At 46.2% G+C, this 20,252-nt stretch overlaps 1 protein-coding gene across 2 annotated transcripts in view; it reads right to left on the reverse strand.

The window, feature by feature from the left end:
• SRRM4 (serine/arginine repetitive matrix 4) overlaps window positions 1-20,252 on the reverse strand; it is a 165,318-nt gene that overhangs the window by 42,665 nt on the left and 102,401 nt on the right. For both annotated transcript variants that reach the window (XR_002338378.1, XM_021072457.1), the window contains exons 2-3: window positions 8,534-8,680; window positions 3,464-3,550 (exon numbers count right to left, since the gene is read on the reverse strand). Coding sequence is in view for 1 of the 2 variants with exons in the window: in XM_021072457.1 (XP_020928116.1) it covers window positions 3,464-3,550; window positions 8,534-8,680 (234 nt within the window). In the remaining variant the exon portion in view is untranslated. The remainder of the gene's footprint in view (window positions 1-3,463; window positions 3,551-8,533; window positions 8,681-20,252) is intronic.

Consider the following 20,252-nt stretch of genomic DNA (forward strand, 5'->3'; position numbering starts at 1 on the left):
GAGGTTCCCAGGCTAGGGGTCGAATCGGAGCTGTAGCCACCAGCCTATGCCAGAGCCACAGCAACAAGGGATCCAAGCCGCGTCTGCAACCTACACCACAGCTCACGGCAACGCTGGATCCTTAACCCACTGAGCAAGGCCAGGGACCAAACCCGCAACCTCATGGTTCCTAGTCAGATTCGTTAACCACTGAGCCACGACGGGAACTCCTCTATTTATTTTTATTTTTTTATTTTTTTTTATTTTTTGTCTTTTTGCTATTTCTTTGGGCTGCTCCCACGGCATATGGAGGTTCCCAGGCTAGGGGTCGAATCGGAGCTGTAGTCACCAGCCTATGCCAGAGACACAGCAACGCTGGATCCCAGCCTCGTCTGCAACCTACACCACAGCTCACGGCAACGCCGGATCGTTAACCCACTGAGCAAGGGCAGGGATCGAACCCGCAACCTCATGGTTCCTAGTCGGATTCGTTAACCACTGCGCCACGACGGGAACTCCTCTCTATTTGTTTTTAAATGCAAGACCTCTTTTGTGGGTTTTTGTTTTGTTTTGTTTTTGGCCACAGCGTGCAGCAGCTTGATATGGAATCTTGGTTCCCAGACCAGGGATGGAACCTGGGCCGCGGTGGTGAAATCACTCTGTCCTAATCACTAGACTACCAGGAACTCCTACCATGTATTTTATATGTATTATCTCATTTAATTCTTCCACACACATCTTAGGTAGGGACAACTGCTACCCTCCTTTCTCAAAGAAAGTGAGGTTCAGAGAGGTGAAGGGACTTGCCCAAAGACACACAGCTAAGAAGTGGAGGAGCTGAAATTCAAGCAGAAGCCTCTCGGATCCCAGGGGCCTTGCTCTCAAGCACTGGAACACCCCATAGCCACCCTCCTGGTTGGGCCATCCATATTTATTTTTGTCTGCTGTCCTCTCTCAAGCTACATATACTTTAACTGTCTCTTCTCTGCCTCACCCTGTGGTCTCCCTGGTAAGACCAAACCCCTGCAGGAGATCTTGCCAGGACATATTCAGCACAGGGGACACTATCAGGGCACCTGAGAAACAGGCCCACCCTGGAATCATGACTAGGACTCAAGGCTGAGGTTCAGGTGAGCCAGGTTCCAATCTTGACTTGACCATTAATTCACAAAGCCACCTTGGGCATGGCACCGCGCACTCTAAGCCGCCAGTTCTCCCACTGACAAAATACCAAGGTTGAAATACACTAGGAGTCACTAACTCAATGGCCAACAGAGGACTGCCTTTCAGCTAGCTTAAACGGATTTGGCAGGGGTGATACAGTAGGGAGTGGTTGGGGCCTGCAACAAACCAGGGAGCACCTGACTGAGAGGGTGGCTGCTCCTCAGATCAGCTGAAGGTCCCAGGTAGGAATGTAGGCCTGGGTTTCTAAAGCACCTGCCTTTTCAACAGAAGTTGCCAGAAAAACATTTTTATATGAAATCTCCTAGTTCTTAAATATTGGCCACCAGTTAAAAAGACAAAAAGCACCTTGCAGGTCAAATAAAACATGTCTGCAGTTGGGAAATGATCTGCCTTAGGGAATCAGAGTGCCTGACCCCAAAGAGTGCTCAGCAGACACAAATGAATGAACGAATGAATTACTGGAGCCTGATGTCTGGGGTATCCTTCTTTGAAATGTTCCCCTGATCACCCCTAAAATCAGGAGCTCAAGCCACTTCCCCCAATGCCACCCGTCACCCTAGAATGGCTGGAACTCAAGAGTTATTCACATTCCCCTCTGGATCCTCTTTGGGCAGAGCCTCTTAGAACTAGGTTAATGGGGTGTAGAGGGAACAAGGTCCCAGAAAACCTGGAGGTGGAACCGGTGTATTTGAAGAGGCCTGGAGGGGGCAGCAGAGAGCAGGTGGGACTCTGCTCTCTGCTGCCCCCTCCAGGCCGCTTCAAATACTGCTTCTGCAGTTTGCTGTGATTTTCAACTCGCCCCTCTACCGACATCTCTCTGACCACCCCTTGGGGTATGGAACTGAATCTGCTGGTAGTCTAGGGATTGACAGCCTAGAAGAAAATCTGGGAATATTTATTTATGTATTTTCTTTTTAGGGCCACACCTGCGGCATATGGAAGTTCCCAGACCAGGGGTCCAATCGGAGCTGCAGCTGAGGCTTACACCACAGCCACCGCAACACAGAATCTGAGCCATGTCTGACCTACACCACAGCTTGCGGCAATGTGGGATCCTAACCCACTGAGCAAGGCCAGGGATTGAACCCCCATCCTCACAGAGACAACTGTTGGGTCCTTAACCCACAGAGCCACAATGGGAACTCTTGGGAATATTTTTCTTTGCAAAATTTACATAGGAAGGAGTTCCCGTCGTGGCGCAGCAGTTGACGAGTCCGACTAGGAACCATGAGGTTGCGGGTTCCATCCCTGCCCTTGCTCAGTGGGTTGACGATCTGGCGTTGCCGTGGGTTGTGGTGTAGGTTGCAGACGCGGCTCGGATCCTGCGTTGCTGTGGCTCTGGCATAGGCTTGTGGCTACAGCTCTGATTAGACCCCCTAGCCTGGGAACCTCCACATGCCGTGGGAGCGGCCCAAGAAATGCCAAAAAAAAAAAAGACAAAAAAAAATTTACATAGGAAAAATTTATAGGGTACCAAAGAGTCAAGAGCTAGCCAAAAAAAAAGTCCATTATCCTTGGCATTTGCATGTGGTAGAAACAACCGAGGAGCCTGGGATCAAGTGTGTCTGTAGGTCCCATCACCTCCTCTCTGAGCTTTTACTTTCTCATCTCTAAAATGGAGATAATAATTGTAAGAGAAGTGAGTCATAATGACTATAGTTAACAATACTGTATTGTGTATTTGAAAGTGGCTAAGAGACTAGATCTTAAAAGTCCTCACTGAAAGAAAAACAATTGTACTAGGTGAAGTGATGGATAAGTCAACTACGCTTATTGTGGTAACCATTTAGCAATACACACATATATCAAATCATGGCACCTTAAACTAATATAATGTTATGTATCAATTCTATTTCAATAAAATCTTGGAAATTTAAAAAAAATAAAATGGGGATAATAACACTCGTCTGGTAGATCAGGGCCAAGGGTGAACGGGATCATGGAGATCACAGCCATTACATGGGAGAGTTTTCCGAAAATAAGTAAATAAGGAAATATTCATGGTCATGACTACACTTTGGATTAACTTTACTATGTGCCAGATACTGTGACAGCTGATTCCACATCCATTTTCTCGTCCAATTCGCACAAAACCCCAAAAGGGAGGTATTTTCACTATTTTACGGAAGTGGAAATAGGCTCAGAGAGTGAAGAGACTTGCCTAAGGTCACACAGCTGGTTAAGAGGCAGAGCGAGGATGTGAATCTCGGGGAAGTCACTGTCTGACTCCCAAACCCTTGTTACCCCTGTTTTGTCCCTTCCCCCACCTTCCGGCTTCCATGCCCCTTGGGGCCCTCACCTCCTTCTCTTCTTCCGGGTAGCTTTCTTCTTTTTCTTCTTCCCCCGGGAGGAAGGTGGTGGTGTGAAGTCTTTGCTGCGGGAAGCACTGAGAGGAACAGAGAATCAGGCATTAGAGGACCCAGGGTACCCCAAGCCCTGAACCAGGACTGCGTAGCCAGGAAAGGATCCAGTTCTTTGAAGGGCGAAGGACCCATGGCGAATACCTAATTACTACTGCATGGCTGATTTGGTTACACTTCAGATTAAATGCCTCAATAAGGAGTTAATGATGACCTAATGAGACAGACGCTATCCGTTACCCAAAGACCAATTGATTATTTAAAACAGAGTTAGAGAGGTTAACTGCTCCTTAATAGATTTATTATTGAATTTGCAAATGACTCACCTTGGTAAATAAATCAGTTTTTAAATAATTAATCGGCAGTTCAGCACCCTTCCTCCCCAATACATCGTATCTGTAGTTCCTGCTGGAAATTAAATAGGAGGCGGAAGGTATGTTAAGTAGCAGCTGATTATTAAAAGTATATTTGCCAGTCTAATGTAACGAGATACATATCTTCTATCGCCTCACAGAACCTCAAAAACCTCCACTCTTCAGGAATAATTATTTCCCATTCAATTAAATTCAAATGCTCAGGCTGCAGTTAAATGAAGTCAAGTTATCTCCTTTTATAATTGGGGCAGGCTCCAGGGATTTTTTTTTTTTTTTTTAAAGCACTATCCCATAGCAAAAAAGATATGGTTTTGGATGAAAGACTGCTTGGGAATTGAAATATGCTAACCCAGCTGAACCTCACTGGGAATATAAATATGAATATTATTGTCATTATTAGTAATAAAACAGCTACCCTTTAATCACTTATTATGCACCAAAGGCTCTATACCCTTTGATACTCACAAAAGCACTTAGAGGGTGTTATGATTTTTATTGTTTCATTCTACAGGTGAAGAAAATCAGGCTCAGAAAAGTTGAAGTGCCTTGCTTATGGCTGCACTGTTAGGGAGTGTCCTATGAGTTAGGATCTGAATCAAGGTCTGAGAGCTTTCCCACAAAACCAGCTGCCTTCTCAAATGTGTGGCCGATCTTTTAGAAGTTACTCGACTCTATAAAAAACATCAGAGGATTCCCGTTGTGGTGCAGTGGTTAACGAATCCGACTAGGAACTATGAGGTTGCGGGTTCGATCCCTGGCCTTGCTCAGTGGGTTGGGGATCTGGCGTTGCCGTGAGCTGTGGTATAGGTTGCAGACGCTGCTCGGATCCCGCATTGCTGTGCTCTGGCGTAGGCTGGCAGCTACAGCTCCGATTCGACCCCTAGCCTGGGAACCTCCATATGCTGCGGATGCAGCCCTAGAAAAGGCAAAAAGATGAAAAATAAAATAAAATAAAATAAATAAATAAAGAATAAAAAACATCAGAAAATGCTGCTGTACGTAATTCCATTCTAAGAATCTGTATCACTATAGTTAGTGGGGAAAAAATGATACAGTGATTAGGATATAGGCAGGAAATAAAACTCATAAATATATCTAGGACATTTTCAGGAGAATCATTTTTGGCAGGTTAAAAATAAAACCCATAGGGATTCAGTACCTAGCTACTTAACTGCACTTACATGTGATAAAACACAAGACACAGATACATATCCAGGCCTCTTGTGTAAACATGGCAGGCCACTTCCAAATTTTTCCTTCATTGAGGGCCTGACCCAGAGTAAGAGCCTAATAAACATTGTTGAGTGACCAAATGAGGGATCCATGGATGAAATAATGTAGACACTTGTTATATCACCTTGTTTCATATAAACACTTCCCAGTGTGCGGCTACCAAGAATTTTGAGAGAAACCTGAAACGTTTAAGGTATAAATGTTTAAGAAAAAAGAGAAAACCTTTTAAAAGTGTGTCTTACAAAATAGACAAAGATTTTGTTTCAGTGAGTTACTCTCACTTCATTCTGAAACCCCAGAGTCTCAGAGAAGCAAGGTTTGGGAACCACTGTCCTAAATAAATGCAGCTTTAAGTGAGAAGGTAAAATAAAAAAGACCTACAGAGAAAGGCAAACATCATATGATATCACTTATGTGTGGAATCTTAAAAAAAGAGATACAAAATGAACTTATTTCCAAAACAGAAATAGACTCACAGACATAGAAAACAAACATATGGTTACCAAAGGGGATAGCAGGGGGGAGGAGAAGATAAATTAGGAGCTGGGGATTAACAGATACACATTACTATATATAAAACAGATAAACAACAAGGACCTGCTACAGAGCACAGAGGACTCTACTCAATAACTTGTGATAACTTATAATGGAAAAGAATCTGAAAAAGAATCGCTTTGCTGTATGCTTGAAATTAACACAACATTGTAAATTAATGATAACCTCAATTTTGAAAAAGTACTGTTAGAATTTTTTTTTTTAAATCCCTTGAATCTGGGTGGATTTGAAATCCACGAGGGGGATAAGCAGCCCCCTCTGTAACTCCCAAATGCCTTTCTTCTACCTCTTTATTTTCCGTGTACCAGTTCTCCTAGGCGTGCCCTCACACGCAGTGGTGGTGGGGGGGCCAAAACAGTGGTGAAGTGCGCCACGTACATGAGCAGCCGTTCAACACGTGTCGGTTCTGTATACAGTGGCTACAATACAGTTGTTCAGTACGCAGGGATCAGACATGTGGAGGGTACATACATAGCCGTACAGAATGTTGGCTCTAGAAACTGACACACTTGGATGTGAACTCCTGCTCTATCGCTTCCTAGCTGGGCAGCCTCTCTGAGTATCATTTTCATCATCTGTAAGATGCGAATAAAACATGATACCTGTGCCCTGAGCTCATCACAAGGAACAAGGGGGCTGACTCATGCAGTGTGCCTTGGGCTGGCACAGAGCCAGTTCACAGTGAATGCAGTGCCTGTTATTATCATGATCATGATTTTGATCATCACCAGTAATACAATTATCATCAATACTGTGGTTTTAATCATGTCAGAGAGTGGATCACAGAGCAAGGGGCCTAGACACCCCACAATCAAATGGATGACATGGCATCATTTTTAGATTATCAGGCCCAGAAGAACCTTCTTTTCTGGCTCCAAAGAGACTCCAACTAACACTTGAAGCATCTCTTATTTTTTCTTTCCTTTTTTTTTTGTCTTTTTAGGGCTGCACCCTCGACATATGGAGGTTCCCAGGCTAGGGGTCGAGTCAGAGCTGTAGCTGCTGGCCTATGCCACAGCCACAGCAATGCCAGATCCGAGTCGAGTCTGCGACCTACACCACAGCTTGAAACAACACCGGATTCTTAACTCACTGAGCAAGGTCAGGGATTGAACCCACGTCCTTCTGGATACTAGTCTGGTTCGTTAACCTCTGAGCCACGATGGGAACTCCTGAAGCACCTCTTATATTCTGGGCTTACTCTCAGGATCTGTACACCTGATGTGATTTAATCCTCACTGACCTTGAGAATCAGATCTCAACACCCCCATTTTATAGTTGTGAAAACTGACCTCACAGAAGAAAACAAACTTGCCCAAGGCCACTCAGTAAGTGGTAGTGTCTGAATTTGAATGCAAGTCCCTGCAACATACTAACTCCTCTCAGCTGTTAGGAGACGATGTTTTGAAAGGATGCGAATTCCCTCCCCCTCCCCTTCTCTCTTCCATCTCCTTCAACCTCTTAGGGAAATGACCTTTTTTTTTTCTTCCTGTTTCCTGCAGATAATTCTCTGGAACCGATGTTGAACATTGCTTCTCTAAGCCGATAGGACTTAACTGTTTCTCCCTCCTTGAAATCACAGCCTAACAAACTAAAGCCTGTAGCCAAGAACGAAGCCATGGTGGGGATGCAGCCTTCATCCCTGAAGCCGCTCTGGCTTCCCAAACCACTGCTTCAGGATTCAGATTCTTTACCAGAGACCCCTGTTCATTAGCCTTGGGGGCTGGGAATCCTCTGAAATGGCACACAGAATTCAGGGACTATTCTTGGCCCTCACTGTTTCCATCTAATTCTCAGATTTTTTTTTTTTTTTGCTTTTTGCTTTTTAGGCTGCACCCTTGGCATATGGAAGTTCCCAGGCTAGTGGTCCAATCAGAGCTACAGCTGTCGGCCTATACCACAGCTCACAGCAACACTGGATCCTTAACCCACTGAGTGAGGCCAGGAATCAAACCCGTACCCTCATGGATGCTAGATGAATTCATTTTGTGCCACAACAAGAACTCCCGTTTTTCGGGTTTTTTTTTTTTTTTTTGTTTTTTTGTTTTTGTCTTTTTAGGGCTGAACCCATGGCATATGGAAGTTCCCAGGCTAGGGGTTGAATTGGAGCTGCACCTGCCAGCCTACATAGCAACGCAGTATCTGAGCCATGTCTGCAGCCTACACCACAGCTCATGGCAATGTCAGATCCTTAACCCAATGAGCGAGGCCAGGTATGGATCCCATGTCCTCATGGATCCTAGTTGGGCTCGTTACCGCTGAGCTATAATGGGAACTTCTCGGATTTTTTTTTTTTTTTTTAGTTTTAATTTTTTAAGTTAAAGTATAGCTGATTTACAATGTTGTGCCAATTTCTGCTGTATAGCAAAGTGACCCAGTCATATATATATTCTTTTTCTCACATCATCTTCCATCATGTTCTATCCTAAGAGACTGGATATAGTTGCCTGTGCTGTACAGTAGGACCTCATTGCTTATCCATTCTAAATGTCAGATTCTTTTTAATTTAAATTTTAATTAAAGTATAGCTGATTTACAATGTTGTGCCAATTTCTCCTGTATAGCAAAGTGACCCAGTCATACATATATATGTATTCTTTTTCTCACATCATCTTCCATCATGTTCTATCCCAAGAGATTGAATATAATTCCCTGTGCTGTACAGCAGGACCTCATTGCCTATCCATTCTAAATGTCAGATGGGTTCTGATTTGATTTAAGGACCTCAAACAGGAACTTGCGAAAGAGAGAGGGGAAGAGAGGTCAGAGAGGCAAAACTTCAGTTCTCCATCCTCAACTTGACCTTCCTCGCTGGACTGAAGAGGGGAGTGGGGGGCAGGGTCTCACCTGCGGGCTCTGGCGGGACTGGGCTCCCGGCAGGCTTTCTCTCTCTCCCAGCTGTTGGTGCCCAAGACTCCAGTGGCCAAATGCTGGCTCAGCTTTTCTGAGGGTCCATCCTGAGCTGGGGCCATGGGGCTGCTCTGGGGTTCTGTCCTGTAGGGGAAGAAATAAGGAGGCAAAACTGTTAGGATGTGATGGAAATTTTTAATGATCCTCAAACACTCAGAGCCGTCTTATTATTTCCCACTTCCCTTGCAGTTGACTTGGGGCCAGAAGATCATTTGGGGCCCATGGTCTCTGAGTGGGAGTGGCATATATTGTTTCCTGTTTGAGGCCATAAAGTCTGTGTGCCATCTCCAGCTCTCTGTCTCCCTCTGTCACAGGGACCTTGGAGGCCACATATTCTAAAAGGTGAGGCTGCTTGATGGAGGAGAATGGCAGAACCACATCAGACTTCGCACGATAGAAATAAGCCTTCAGGAGTTCCCACTGAGGCTCAGTGGGTTAAGAACCCATATAGTATCCATGAGGATGCGGGTTCCATCCCTGGCCTCACTCAGTGGGTTAAAGGATCCAGCATTTCTGCAAGCTGCAACATAGATCACAGATATGGTTCAGATCTGATGTTGCCATGGCTGTAGCATAGGCCAGCAGCTGCAGCTACGATTTGATCCCTAGCCTGGGAAACTCCATATGCCATGGGTGGCCCTAAAAAGACAAAAACAAAACAAACAAACAAACAAAAATGAAAGAAAGACGTTTTCGTTAGGTTAAGCCACTGTGACTTAGGACTTTATTTTTTTACTGCAGTGAAGCCTATCCTATCCTGACAGAATCATTGGGAGAGGCTGGAAACCAGCATTTTACTTTCTTCCTCAAGGCTTATTTGAAGGCCAAAGCTGGATGGGATGAGTTCCACCTCCCCTTTGCCATTTCTATCCCATTTTTGTGCCTTATCAGTGTAAGGTGCATAGAGACATATTAATTCAAACACCATGTTCACCATTTAGGAGCTAGGTCCTGGGATCAGTCCCTGAACCTCTCTCTGAGTTGCAGTCTGCTCCACTATCACATAAGGAATATCAGCCTGTATATTGCTGAGTTGCAGGGAAAATAAAATGAGACAGCATATGCAAACAGAAAGGCTTAAACAAAGTCACTTCCCTTTCCCTTTGTTTCCCTGTGAACCACACCTCCCATTTGGTGTCCTTAGTGGGTATGAGGTCACCCCTTGGAATGGCAGTTCTCATGAAGGTGGGAAGTTCTCTCCTCTACGTCTGCCATGAGGTCCAGTCGACACTGGGAGACAGATGACCTGAGCCCCACCTCCTTTACTGAATCCCAGAGAAGGGAAGGAAGTTGCCTAGTTAAGCAGCTTTTGACTGTCCTTCACACCTCCTAACCAGGACGAGTCAGGTGTCTGAGAGCCACAGGTGGATCTGGAATCTTGATCTCCAGCTGTCAAGCCCTCCCCGCACCCCCCTCCCCAGTGGCCGATCTCAGGTCAAGCATAGATCAAAGGCATCAGCATTTCTCCTGCACCAAGCTCCTGCAGCCAGTGCTTCAAGATTGGTTTTAGGACTCAGGATGAATGCCTCTGATAAGCCCCCTGGTCCTTAGGGCTGCCACGAGAGCAGGCCAAGCCCAGTCAATATCGAAGGAAGGGCAGCAAAACACATCCGTCTCTGTCAGCCGCTTATCGGTGCATCTTTAGCAGCAGACTGGGAGATATTTCAAGCCCAGGAGGGCTGGAGATTCTGGTCAGATCTGCCCCGCCCTCCTCACCACCAACTCCATGCTTCCAGAACTCCTGTTTCCCCTACACCTCCCCGTCCTACTTCCCCCAGGATGACGGTTCCATTTCCATGCCTTAGTTTCCTCTGGTCTGTCTGTGTGGAATGCTGTCCTGGCTCTTTTCAGATAACTCAAAGCTTTCAATTTTTTTAAATTTAAGTATAATTAAAATTATTTCCATATAATTAAAATTATTCTCTTCTAGGTAAGCATTTCTGTTTTTCTCCAAGGGTTTCTACTTTTGGCTTTTTAAAAAATTAAAGTATAACTGATTTACACTGTTGCATCAATTTCTGCTGTACAGCACAGTGACCCAGTCATATCAATATACACATTTTTTTTTTCACACTACCTTCCATCATGTTCTATCCCAAGAGATTGGATGTAGGTCCCTGTGCTATACAGTAGGACCTCATTACTTATCTATTCTAAATGTAACAGTTTGGATCTACTAACCCCAAACTCCCAGTGCATCCCATGCCACACCCCCTTCCCGTGGGCAACCACAAATCTGTTCTTTATGTCTGTGAATCTTTCTGTTTTGTAGATAGGTTCATTTGTGCCATATTTTAGATTCCACATATAAGTGATATTATGTGGTATTTGTCTTTCTCTTTCTGACTTACTTCACTTAGTATAACAATCTCTAGGTGCATCCATGTTGCTGCAAATGGCATTATTTTGTTCTTTTTTATGGCTGAGTAGTATTCCATTGTGTATCTGAACCACATCCTCTTAATCCATTCATGTCAGTGGACTTCTAGGTTGCTTCCATAGTTTGGCTATTGTGAATAGTGTTAAAGCTTTCAATTTCTGCCCAGACTCAAGCAAGGTTTGCCTCTCCCCAGTCTTGTCCTAGCCTAGGCTAACCTAACACACATTCACTCCAATTCCCTGAGTGCCTGCAGTGTTTCCAGGCCAGTTCTAAGTGGGATGCAGCAAACAAGACAGAGATGTCCTCCATGATCACAGAGTTTAAATTTCAGGTGGAAGGCAGGTAATAAATGCATAAGCAATTGTTAATATAGCTTATCTGATGGTAATAAGTTCTGGAGAGAATAAATCAGTGTCATCGGAAAAGGAAATGGGAGGAGGTGACTGATTTTTTTAAGTACCAGGGAAGGGCTTTCTTAGGAAGTAACAAAAGAGTGGAGACTTGAAGGAATGGGTACTCACCTGTCAGTTTGTACTGGCTTTAAAATGTATTTACAGGAGTTCCCGCTGTGGCTCAGTGATAAAGAACCCAACTAGTATCCATGAAGATGCAGGTTTGACCCCTGGCCTCACTCAGTGGGTTAAGGATCCAGAGTTGCCATGAACTGTGGTGTAGGTTGCAAATGCGGCTTGGATCTGGTATTGCTATGGCTGTGGTGTAGGCCAGCAGCTGTAGCTCTGATTCAACCCCTAGCCTTGGAACATCCATATGCAAGGGGTGCAGCTCTAAAAAGACAAAAAAAAAAAAAATGTGTTCACAAATCCTTTGACACATACCATCAAACGATGGAGACTAATTTCCCTCCCTTTGAACACTGGATGGGCTAGTGACTCACTCTTAATGAAGAGAATGTAGTAAAAGTGATAATGGGTGACTTCTAACATCCAGTCACCAAGGCAGCTTCTGCCTCTTCCTCTTGGATTAATCCAAAGGGAACAATCCTTAGAGAGATGCTTTGAGAGAAGCTGGTTGCCATGTTGTGAGGACCCTCAAGCAGCCCTGTGGAGAGGCCCACGTGAAGAACTGAGGCTTCCTGACAAGAGCTAGCACAACCAGCCACATGAGTGAGTCACCTTAGAAGTGGATCCTCTGACCCCATCAAGCCTTCAGATGAGACAGTAGCTGTGGCTGACATCTGACCACCATCTCACGAGAGGTGGTGATCCAGTCACCCAGCCAAACTCCCGACTCATGAAAACTGCAAAACATGACCGTTTGCTGTTGTTTTAAGCCACAAATATTGGGGATACTTTGTTGCTCAGTAATATATAATCCCTCCACAGGTATCTGCAAGAAGTGGAATGTATATTGCAGGCAGAAGGAATAACAAGTTCAGAGACACTTGGCATATGCAAGGAATGGTAAGTAAGGGTTAGAGCAATAAAGAGGATAGGTGAGAGGTGAGGTCTTTGTAGTTCGTGGGAAGACCTTTGAGTTCCATGTGGCCAAGATGGGTGATGCAGTCTGGCTTTCATTTTGGGAGGTTCTATCCATTGGCTTAGGATAATGGGAGGAAGAGAGGGAAGGACAGAGAAGGGGAGACTATGGCAACAGACCAGGCTGAGAGCAGGGTGGCAGCAATGGAGGTGAGGAGATGTCATCAGATTCTGATTTACTTTGAAAGTGGAACTAGCATCCTTTGCTGTTGGTTCAATGTGAGAAGTCAGAGTAGGAGAAGAGGAAGGGTCAAGGAAGACTCCAAGGCTTTGGGGAACTGGGAGAAGGGAGTCACTATTGATGAGGCAGAGATGCTGCTTCAGGGAGCAGGATTTGGGAAGATCTAGCCCCCTTCTGAGGATATGAGAGTCCCTTTGCTACCATGACTCCAGCTCTTAAGAATACATGTTGTTGTGGCCATTTCATTATCTTCTCTTGCATGAGACTGTGAGCCTCCTGAGGACAAGACCATGTCCACTGTCCCAGAGCCCGCTGCTTGACAAACACTCAGCTCCATTTGTTCAAAAACCAAGGAAAAGAGCAAAGGCACTGGCTAAAGAGAACATTCATTTATTTCAAAAACTTCAAAAGAGCTTCTGAGATGCTCCAAGCCAATCTCTTCATGTTGCACTTGGTGGAAATAACCCAGCCAATGCCTCCATCTACTCAGATGGCTCAATCAATACCTTCTCTGATTTTTCCCATATTTCCCTTAGAAAAGAGATCACTGAGCATATCAGTGGAGGCGTACTGCCCAGCACAGTCCTGAGTTGGACCCACCCAGGAGAAGGGAATTGTGGACCTTCTGGAGCACTACAGGAAACCTGACACAAATGTGTGCCCAAGGCAAGCTTGCACTAGGCAGAAACTGAGAGCTGATGTGAGCAGTTGGGCGGTGAATAAATACACGATAAATAGTGCTGGCATTGGGCGGAAGGCCTCCGTGACTCGTGCTCATAAAGACATGGGTTATCTCCAGGGTAGGGCAAGCTGGTGATGCTACTGCCAACCACTGGGGAACAAAGCTTAAGGCGAGGACAAGGCCTCTTCCTTCACTGCTGGCTGTAGGTTTTCAGGATCAGGGATGGGGAACCCCTGACAATGGTGTGATAGGAGGCGGTATAATGCAGTAGCTGCTGTATATAAGCAGACACTCCCTGCTGTGGTAGTTTGTTCTTTTTTCCAGTAGCATTGGCTTCCCCTTCCTGGCATTGGGTACCTCACCTGGGATTATAACACAAACAACAACAGAATAAATTCTACCAGGCTGACAGAGAGTGGTGAGAGAAAGAAGGAAGGAATCCTTCTTCATACAACACAACATTTAAGATTTTTTTCAACATGTTCTGACACTTTGCTTCTCAGCTTTTTGAAAACTGAAAGAAACTTGGGGAGCGTGTAGTCCAGGCTTTGCCAAACCTGGCACCATATCAGAGGCCCCAAGGAGCTTTTTAAAATACAGATTCCTAGGTCCCACTTTTGCCCTAATAAATCACAGTCTCCAAGGGATGATATGCAGGAACCCACGTCTTAAAGAAACATCCTAGATAATTCTGCCTTCTCTTGGATCAAGAATAAATTCAAAGTGGAGTGTTCATTCTGGCTCAGTGGGCTAAGAACCAACTGGTATCTTTGAGGATGCGAGTTCGATTCCTGGCCTTGCTTAGTGGGTTAAGGATCCAGTGTTGCCATGAGCTGCAACGTAGGTCTTGGATGTGGCTTGGATCCCCCATTGCTGTGGCTGTGGTGTAGGCTGTCAGCTCTGGCTCTGATTCGACCTCTCGTCTAGGAACTTCCATATGCTGCAAATGTGGCCCTAAAAAGGCAAAAAGAAAAAGAAAAAAAAAAAAAAGGATGAATCCAGACTGACGATTTGGATTAAAAGGCTCTGAATGATTTGGTCCATGTCCCACTCTAGACCCATCTCCTACCCCTCTCCTTATCCCTTAGTCTGTTCCACTTCTGGCTGTGCCTCAAATGGAACAGGGCCCTTGCTCAGGGCCTTTGCTCTTTCTGTTCCCTCTAGCTAGCAGGCTATTCTTCCAGCTATTTGCATGGCCAGCTCTTCCTTTCACTCAAATGTCACCTCCTTGGAGAAGCCCTTCCTGACCCCCTATGTAATCTCGCTCTCTCATCACCTGCCTCCATCACAGTGGCCTTCCTTCTCAGTAATTGTCACTATTCAAAGTGACCATTTTACTTGTTTATCTGCTAACTGTTTGTCTTCTGGCCTGGAATGTCAGCTTCATGAGAGTGGGAACTAGTCTTTCTCTCACCACTGTCTCCCCAAGGATCTAGTGCCTGGTATAGCATACCTTCTTGCTCAATAAACATCTGTTGAATGAATGAATGCATTTACAAATAAATTCTGATGACCAATCTCATGTGAGAACCACAGATCAGATTCAACCTTTCCTCACACATAAAAATGTAGAGAGGTCCAGAGAGAAGGATCAGTCTGAGGCCACCCAGCACTTCAGCAAACTCAGGCCTCAGCCATGGCACCCCCCCACACACACACCACCACCACCCCACTCATCTTTCTTCCTCATCTCCAGCTTTGCATCCTTCCAGGGCTTTAAGAAAAACTCTGTGTTCCATCTTTGTTGAGGAGTACTGGCCGCTGCCTCGTTTTTACCACGCAGCCCTTTGATGTTGCATCGGAAAAAAATACTTAAAAGAAGGCAAGATCTTCAGGGGACAGCTAAAACAGTGAAGTCAAGGGCCGGCACACTCCACTTCACAGAAGGAGGGAGGGAGCCACGACTGCCGGATTCCTCAAGGCCTCCCCACTTCGTTCCTGCTAATCAGCGACCTGGAGCTTAGATGCTGCTCTCCGTAGCCATGGCAACCAGCAGATTCCCAGCCTCTGATAAGAGGGCTGAACTTTCTGCAAAACTCTGCAACATGCCTGGCTCCCTAGCTCCTTCCCTGCTTCTCCCATCAAAGCTCCTGACACCAATAAAGTGCGCCCTCAGCCCAGCTGGGAGCCTCAAATGCTTAAGTGAGTTAAACACCATTTGGGGAACCGGAGACAGCATCAGGGGAGAGGGAGGACCTCGGCCCCTGACCACCTCTGGGCAGAGTGGGGAAACTGAATGAGGTCCTAAGAAGCAAGGAGACTTATCCAAGGTCACCCAGAGACTCACGTCAGTGCTTTGGCTTGGACGGTGACCTTGTGACCCAGTCTGGTGCTCTTTCCACATCTTCTGATCATAACAACAGCTGGTACTTACCAAGCACCTACTCGATGCCAGACACCCAGCTAAGCCCTTCTCATGCGTCATCTCATTTAGATGCCAAAGAAACCCAGAAGAAGGCCCAGCCATCCCCACTATGAAGATGGAGAAACTGAGACCCAGGGATAAAAATGGCACAAGCACAAGCTGCCCTGCCTGTTTATGAGAATCAGCTGAGAAAAAAGGAGAGTCATCTGGAAAACACTCTGAAAATGTAGGGAAGGAGTGAATGGAGCATAGGGTGAATCTTAGACAGGGATGTGCTCATGTGTTTAGAGAAGGGGCTGTATCAGGATTTGGCCTGTACTTACATGCCATACCTAGAAATAACATTTGGCTATTAAATTCAGGACATCTTTGACACTTATATTCCCCATCTCATGAAGAGCTTCTGGTCGTAGCATGCTTGCAAATCCAGTGTCTCAATGGATGCTGACAAGGCTCTTGGAAAGGCACTCAGCTTGGTGAACTTAGTCCCATTATGCAGATGAAACACTGAGATCTGCTTTCCATCCAAGGCTTATGCCCCTGGTCCTCATTCTACACCTGCATCCAGGGCTCTGAATGATCTACCCTGTCCCTGCACTTAGCCAGACCTACCATTTCCTTGTTACAGTAGAGAATGAAGGCCCAGACTCTCAGCTCCCAGGTATACCAGAGAGCCCAGGGCTTAACATATGGCTGACCCTGACCTTGGACAAGGTGGACTTGACCGATTTGTGCCTTGACTCCTGGGACTTTAGTCCGGGCCCCGTTCACATTCTGGCCCAAGACCTCGGTACCAAGTCCTTTTCAAGGTTAATTAAGCCTGATTGGGGATAATCTGCGGGAGGTTTGCTCTCAGAGTTGGAAAGGGCATCAGAGTTCAGGGGAGGACCAGGGATTCCAGAGAACCACTGCAGGAAACATCCTCTGGGAGCAGGGTGGTGATGCTCGGCTTTGTAGGAACCAAAGGGGAAATAAAACAAGTTGTATGAGGCTGGCATTTTTCTCATTATTTCCTTCATTTATTCAAGAGGTGCTTCCTAAACACCTACTGGGTATCACAGTTCAAGAACCCAAAAGTAACTAAGACCTACCTGTGCCCTCAAGGAGCTTCCAGCCTGGAAGAAGAACACTGATTCCTCAACTAGGAATCACAATGGGGTATTTTAAGTTCTCTGATGGAGAGAAGCTCAGAGCACCATAAAACCACAGAGAGAGCACCTAATCCAGCCTGGGGACCATGAGCAGGTGGCCGTGGGAAGTTTCCTAAAAGATGTATGGAGATTGGTCACGTGCAAAGGCGGGTCCCAGAAACACAGCGAGGAACTTCACATAACCACCGGGGAAGCAGTAAGTTGGAAGAGATAGCTGGGGAGGTGGAGAGTGGAGGGTAAGACTTGGGACTGGCTTATTTCACTTAGCACAAGGCCCTCAAGGTCCATCTGTGTTTGCCTCGCAAATGGCAAGACTTCCTTCTTTTTGTTATAACTGAATAATATTCCATTTTATCTCTATTTCCATCCATTATATACAATAGGTATTGTATATATCTATCATATACATATGCATATGATATAGATCACACTTTCTTTATCCATTCATCCATTGTTGGGCACTTAAGTTGTTTTCCAAGTCTTGGCTACTATAAATAATGTTGCAATAAACATGGAAATGCAGAAAAAAACAGGAGTTGAGACTAAGGAGGCAGACAGGGGCTAAATTCTTCACAGCCATGTGGACAGGTGCTTCTCACACTTCCATGGGCATGTGAATCACCTGGGATCCTGGTAGAATGCAGATGCTGATTCAGTAGGTCTGGCTTAGGGCCTGAGCATCTGCATTTCTAACCAATTCCCAGGTGATGCTATGGCTCCACGGACCACACTTTTTGAGTAGCCAGGTTGCAGATCTCATAGAGGATTTGGACTAGATCCTGAGTTCAAGCCCAGCCCTCTGGTACCCTCTGTCTTCAGGTAGCTGGTGAGAATGGTTTAGTTCCATTCTCAGGGCTGGGAGCATGTGAGTGTGTGAACGTGTGTATGTATGCGTGGTAAACATGCTGGTACATCAAAAGTTGTCCGGTTCCCAAGTTCAAGTCAAAAGATCAAAGAACCATATAGAGAAAAATAAGCTCAGCACTTCTTACCCAGCTCAGCCAAGCAGGTCAGGCCCCCAACCTGCCTTGGTTTTGAACTCTCATCACATAACACATCTGCGGCTGGCCTCCCATCAACCCCCAATCCACCCAGTCATTTCTCCCTTCACAGGCTGGGATGTCAATTGCCTATTTGCCCAGTAAAGGTTCAAAGTCCTGAGAGGGGGACTTGGACTGGGTTCTTGGGGGCTGTCTGAAATGCAGGCTGCCCCCAGCTCGGGAGATGGCTGAATTCCAAAACGTCGTGGATTCGCTCTTGGACAAGCTGTGAACGTGATGCTAGGAAAGTGCACAGGTCCTGCAGTTCCACTGACCTGGAGTCAAGCCCTGATTCTACCAAGCTGTATCACCAAGGGCCAGACCAGCACCTCCTGCTCTAGCCTGGGGCACCTTCAAGACCTTTCTCTCTGCTGAAATTGCAGATAGGGTTTGGGTTTGGTTTTGGGTTTCTCCAGGGAGGGTGAAGTGCTGATTAGTTTTTCTTGCCCTGGGAGGGATTGTGCTAGGTGAGTGAGTTCCTCTGAGGCATCATGACAGCCACTGCTGGAGGAGGCACCAAGCAAGGCAGCTCTGCTGAAAAGAGGCAGAAGCCCTCAGCCTAATAGGAAACTTTCAGCCCAGAGCAGGAGCAGCCTTGGTTCAAGAGTGGAGAGAGTAAAATCTGGTCCCCAAGGGGGCTGGCACGGACTGTTCACTTATTCTTCATTCAGTCACTGATTCACCCAGTATTTACTGAGCACCTACCATGTGGAGGAAATGTTTGAGACATAGCAGGGAAGACAGAAAAAAATCCTCTGCCACGTGGAGTTTTCATTCTACTGGGATGGGCGGAGGGAGGAGGAAAGGAGAAAATAAGCAGAATTAAGTGGTAACTAAGTAGAGCATTCCAGGGCAATGGGAGCTATACAGAAAAGAGATGGGGCAGAATCAGGCAAAGTGGGAGGTTACCATGAGCGGGCTGCAGTTTTAAATGGGGTGATCAGAGAAGGCTTCATTGTTAAGGGGACATGTGAGTGAGACGTGAAAGTGATGAGGGAGTGAGCCTCGTGCATGCCTGGAAAAGAGCAAAATAGGCAGAGGGCACAGCCAGTGCAAAGGCCCTGAGGTTGGGACATACTTGATGCACTGAGACTGGAAAGGAGTGAGCAACAGGGACAAGGGCAGGGGGTGATGTCACAGAGGTAAGGAGGGATCAGATCATGGTCTGGGGGGCTATTGCAAGGACCTAGCTTTTTCTGAGTGAGATGAGAAGCACTGTAGGGTAGGGAGAGAGACGATAAAATCTGACTTAGGCTTTACAGGATCTCTCTGGCAGTTTGCTGATTGTAGATGGCGAGGGAGCTGGGGTAAATGTGGGAAGACCCATAGGAGATTTTTTTGCGACAACCCACTTGAGAGAAGATAATGGCTGGGATCAGTGTTATCCTTGCTGTAGTGGTGAGAAGGGGTAGGTTTCTGAACAGAGAGTGAAGTTGGAATCAGCCAAGTGTGATCATGGATGACTTCAAGGTTTTTGGTCTGAGCAGCTGGGAAGCTGACAATAACTGAGTTAGGGATAGCTATGGGTGGAGAAGGGTGTTTTGGAAGGTTCCCCAGAGCTCAGTTCTGGACATGTTAGGGCTTTTTTGGCTGCATATGCGGCATGGGGAAGTTCCTGGGTCATGGATTGAACCTGAGCCACAGCAATGATGACACCAGATCATCAACCGCTAGGCCACCAGTGAACTCCTGGACCCATTAGTTTTGAGATGCCAATTAGGACACCCTGGTGGAGATGGCAGGTGGGCAGCTGGGTACATGAGACCGGAGTTCAGGGAAGACAGCAGCACTAGCATTTAGAGGGTATGAGAGCTAGCAGACTGGTGCATCTGGGGAGTAACACAGAACACCTGGAACTGAGGTGGGCTCAGGTGGGGGTGGGATTTCAGAATAAGGAGATAGCTCCATAGAAGTCCCAGGCCTGGTGGACTGGCTCTTAAAATATACTCAGAAAATGTGTGATTCCTCTAACTCCTTCCTTTAGGTGCCGTGATTCATTTATTGTTCCTGCATTCATTCATCCATATCTTCACTAGCTACTTATTTATTCCCAGGTTCATTAGTCATTCACATGCTCATCTGCTCAGCATCATGTCACTTCTGGTGAAGGGTCATTTCAAGACGATCCAGACACAAGTCTTTCCCGTAAGAAGTTGACAGTCCAGAAGAAGAAGGCAAAGGGTCGGGAAAGAAGAAACTCTCACATGCAGTGAAAGTGACCCAAGGAAGGAGACGTGCCGAGCTGAGAGAGGGCCCATGTGCCCACAGGAACAGGACAGGCTGCCCAGAGGGGCTGAGCAGCTAGAGCTTGGTGACCAGCTTTTCTCGCAGACTCTGCCTGGGCACTCAGCGGCTGGGCTG

The sequence above is a fragment of the Sus scrofa genome, chromosome 14, assembly GCF_000003025.6.
Source record: "Sus scrofa isolate TJ Tabasco breed Duroc chromosome 14, Sscrofa11.1, whole genome shotgun sequence".
Classification (NCBI taxonomy): Eukaryota; Metazoa; Chordata; class Mammalia; order Artiodactyla; family Suidae; genus Sus; species Sus scrofa.